Genomic DNA, 4,854 nt, shown 5'->3' with positions numbered 1-4,854 from the left:
AGGCGGTACGCGGGCCTCTCACTGTTGTGGTCTCTCCCGTTGTGGAGCACAGGCTCCGGACGTGCAGGCTCAGCGGCCATGGCTCACGGGCCCAGCTGCTCTGCGGCCTCTGGGATCTTCCCAGACCAGGGCACGAACTCGCGGCCCCTGCATCAGCAGGCGGACTCTCAACCACTGTGCCACCAGGGAGGCCCCGGTGGCTTCTCTTGTTGCAGAGCACAGGCTCTAGGCACGCGGGCTTCAGTAGTTGTGGCACGTGGGCTCAGTAGTTATGGCTCGCGGGCTCTAGAGTGCAGGCTCAGTAGTTGTGGTGCATGGGCTTAGTTGCTCTGCAGCATGTGGGATCTTCCCGGACCAGGGCTTGAACCCGTGTCCCCTGCACTGGCAGGCGGATTCTTAACCACTGCATCACTAGGAAGTCCCTACTTTAATTTTTTACAGATAAAACTTATGGAACAAAAATGAATCTTAAGTATGCATATTAATGGATTTCTACATATGAATATATCCATAGAGCCACCACTCAAGCTATACAGAATCCTCCAGCACCCTAGGAGGCTTACCTCTATAGCTTACATCAACTCCCTTGCTATTTGCCTTCTCTCTGGGTGGAGAGCCCCAGCAGAGGGGAAGAGAAGAATGCTCAGGACTGAGTATTTATTCCTTGGCTCCTTCTCTGCAGGGTCACATCAGGTCACATCATTCTGAAGGTCAGTTTTTCAAAGTGGCCCTCTTGATGTGACTCCAGGTTCTGGTAACCACTCCCTCTCCTGCACCATAGAGGGGTATAGGACTACATCATCCCCTATAGTTTACCTTGCCCACACCTTTGTAAATGGTTCCTTCATTAAACCCTACTAATTATCTCAGCTCAAGTGTGACATCTGTTTCCTGTTGAGATCTTGTCTGATACAGCAGGCATTCAATAAAAACCTGCTCAATGAATGAGTGATGCTTCCTTCTAATTAGCTTTCTGCAGGACAGCCCTTTTCTGGCAGCAGGGGAAAAAAGACAAAGGAATAAACAGAAACAGGACAAAGCTCAACCACTGTATCTTAGTCTTCAATTAAGCAATTTTATTGTGGCTCCATTTCCTTTTCCATAAAATAGAGGTAACAGTATTACCTATCCAAGTCTGCCAAATTGCACGATTCAAAGAAATGCCATCTAGAAATACACAAAGAGAGTCGTGTTCTCTAGAGCTGTGCAATGCTGTAACCCCAGAACTTCCTTTTATGAATATTATGAGGGTAAATGGGGTAATACATGTGAAGCACAGTATGGAAGATGAGATTAGCATACTAAGGCTTTGTAGGCTACAGTGAGGAATTTGGATTTGAGTTTTGTTGCAGCTGGAAGATACTGGAGGGACATTAGCAGAGTGAAGAGAGTCCCAGAGCTCCTAACAGCACAGCTCTCCCCCAGGTCAGAATGTTTTCTCCCTAAGTATCTGCATTTCTCACTCAAATATCACTTTATCAGAAGTCTTCCTTGATGAACATATATAAAACAGTAACTTCCCCCCTTCTATCCTGCCATCTGCTCTGGGGACTCTCTATCCTTCTTACCGCACTTATTCTCCGCAGCACCTGATATGTCATAAATTTACTTATCTGTTGCCACCACCAACCCTTCCACCAATAGAATGTAGGTTACATGAGGGCAAGGGCTTTGTTTTGTGTACTACTGTATCCTAAGCACCTAGAATAGTTCTGGCATTTAGAAGACACTTAATAAACATTATTTGAATGAATAAACGAATGAATAGTGACTAGCACACAGTAAGTACTTAATAAATGTTAGCAGCTATTATTAATATAAATCCCATTAAGTTACTTCATAATACCAAATGAAGCATACATACCTTGAATCATTTCACTGATTTTGTTACAGATTCCTACAGCAAAATCCCTTTGGAAAGAGAAAACAGCAAAATCTTTAAAACCAAACAATTAAATTTGCTTCAGTTTTCTGAGGACTTAAAAGAAACAGAACACAGTAAGCACAGGAGAAATGCAATACTCCAAATCGTAACTAATATTCCTAAGGTCAGGTGCCAGGGGTGGGGTAAGAAATGCAACTGAAACCAAAACTCCAAACAGCAGTGGGTTTATACCAACGCTGTTCCCACATGATTTTCAAGGAAAAATGCTCTGATTTATGAGCATTGTTGCAATGTGCATTACTAAATGACACTGTCTGAAAGACTCAAGGTCACTATCTCGGTCTACAATGTTTTAGGACGCACTTTTAATTAAGAGAAGCTTTCAACACACAAGCGATCACTTACGTAAACAATAAAATATATACCAAATATTCTGAATTTTAGAAAAACAGAGTAAGTATGAAGTAGTAGAAACGCAGTAGGAAATATGGATAGAATCTTACTAAGAGCCAAATTATTTAAAAGTGGCCATTTTTTAGATTAAAGACCTAAATGTAAGACTGGATACTATAAAACTCCCAGAGGAAAACAGGCAGAATACTCTCTGACATAAATCTTTTTGGATCCATCTCCTAGAGTAATGGAAATAAAAACAAAAATAAACAAATGGGACCTAATTAAACTTAAAAGATTTTGCACAGTAGAGGAAACCATATGCAAAGCAAAAAGACAACCTACAGAATGGGAGAAAATATTTGCAAACGATGCAACAAAGGATTAATCTCCAAATAACACAAACAGCTCATACAGCTCAATATCAAAGAAACAAACAACCCAATCAAAAAATGGGCAGAAGATCTAAACAGAAATTTCTCCAAAGAAGAAACAAGACATACTGATGGCCAAAAGGCACATGAAACAATGCTCAACATCGCTAATTACTAGAGAAGCGCAAATCAAAACTACAATGAGGTATCACCTTACACCAGTCAGAATGGCCATCATCAAAAAGTCTACAAATAATAAATGCTGGAGAGGGTGTGGAGAAAAGGGAACCCTCCTACATTGCTGGTGGGAAGGTAAATTGGTGCAGCTACTAGGGGGAACAGTATGGAGGCTCCTTAAAAAACTAAAAATAGAACTACCATATGATCCTGCAATCCCACTACTGGGCATATACCCTGAGAAAACCATAATTTGAAAAGATACATGCACCCCAATGTTCACTGCAGCACTATTTACAATAGCCAAGACATGGAAACAACCTAAATGTCCATCAACAGATGAACAGATAAAGAAGATGTGGTACATATATACAATGGAACATTACTCAGCCATAAAAAAGAAAGAAAGATGCCATTTGCAGCAACATGGATGGACCTAGATTGTCATACTAAGTAAGCCAGACTGAAAAAGACAAATATGATATAGCTTAAATGTGGAATCAAAAAAAAATAATACAGATGAACTTATATACAAAACAGAAATAGACCCACGGACATGGAAAATAGACTTGTGCTTACCAAGGGGGAGGGGGAGGAGGAAGAGGGATAAATTAGGAGTTTGGGGTTAACATATACACACTACTATATATAAAATAGATAACAAATAGGACCTACTGTATAGCACAGGGAACTATGCTCAATATTTTGTAATAACCTATATGGGAATAGAGTCTGAAAAGTAGATATATATGCATAACTGAATCACTTTGCTATACACCTAAAACTAACACAACATTGTAAACAAACTATATTTAATTAAAAAAATAAAATAAAAATTAAAAACAAAGTAGGCATTTTAAAAATATTATATATGTGTAAAGTATTTTCCAAGGTGTTGCTTTTGAGTCTGTTGCAGTTGAAATATCACTGAATGTTGCAAAAATTATTAATAACATGAATGTTTGGGATAAAACATTATATAACACGTAAGGAAGTAAGATACAGATAATATGATGTAACTTGGCTCTTTTAGTCATGATAAATTATACACAGGGCATGGAATACTTCCCCTCTGCAGTTTAGATGTCTATATAAAACATTTTCTGCCATTAAGATATTATTTAATATTCTCTGACAAAATGGAAAGCACACATCAAGTACACAGTGGTTGTCTGCAGGAAAAGTACCATGCAGTCATTTGAGTTTCGACATGAACTACCCATTTTTTTTTCATGAAATTCCATAATTATTCAGAGTCGGCTATTTGCAGATATTTTCTAAAAAGATGAATAAAGAAAGCTTGTAACTTTAAGGAAAGTAACTGGGAAAATATTTTGCCAATCTCTGCTTCTAAGCAAAAATTAGCATTTCAGAAAACTTGTATCTGTCACCATGAGCTTGACAGCTTAATATTCACAGACCTTCCTGATGAGATCAGTGGTGATAGTAACAAATGTGATCCTTTGATATTTTACAATGAAAAAGGTCAACATTTGGAAGACCTGCATAACACAGTGAACCAATATTTTCCAGAAGACCAATATCTAAGTTATAAAACCATACACGGGTAAGAGAGGCCAATGGCTTTCAATGTAACAGTACATATTCACTGGTGGTTTTAGAGTTCACAGGGCAATTAACCTTTAAGAACCAACACTTTCTAGTTCTGGTATAGTATCAAAGAAACATACATAATTACCTATAAAGCCTTTAAAAACACTCCTCTCTTTTCCAACTATATATCTGTGTGAGGCTGGATTTTTTTCACATATTTTAACCAAAATAACATTGCAACAGAAACAGTGAACACAGAATCAGATACGAGAATCCAGCCAGACATTAAAGAGATTTGTAAAAATGTAAAACAACGCCACTCTTCCCACAAAATTGATTTTTGTTTTCGAAAATAATTATTTTCATAAAGATATTTTTATGTTAACATATTAAGAATCTGTTACTTTTTTTTTTTTTTTTTGCAGTACCGGGGCCCCTCACCGTCGTGGCCTCTCCCGTTGTGGAGCACAG

General features: G+C 38.5%; 1 protein-coding gene across 1 annotated transcript in view; it reads right to left on the bottom strand.

The window, feature by feature from the left end:
• Positions 1–4,854, bottom strand: part of INTS7 (integrator complex subunit 7) — a 96,752-nt gene that overhangs the window by 71,339 nt on the left and 20,559 nt on the right. Inside the window, exon 5 of the mRNA XM_024751099.1 lies at positions 1,865–1,911. Coding sequence (XP_024606867.1) covers positions 1,865–1,911 — 47 coding nt within the window. The remainder of the gene's footprint in view (positions 1–1,864; positions 1,912–4,854) is intronic.

Source organism: Neophocaena asiaeorientalis, unplaced genomic scaffold (assembly GCF_003031525.2).
Source record: "Neophocaena asiaeorientalis asiaeorientalis breed wild unplaced genomic scaffold, Neophocaena_asiaeorientalis_V1.1 scaffold67, whole genome shotgun sequence".
Taxonomy (NCBI): Eukaryota; Metazoa; Chordata; class Mammalia; order Artiodactyla; family Phocoenidae; genus Neophocaena; species Neophocaena asiaeorientalis.
Note: the sequence above shows the minus strand (reverse complement) of the source record. Positions and strands in the feature narration are given on the sequence as shown.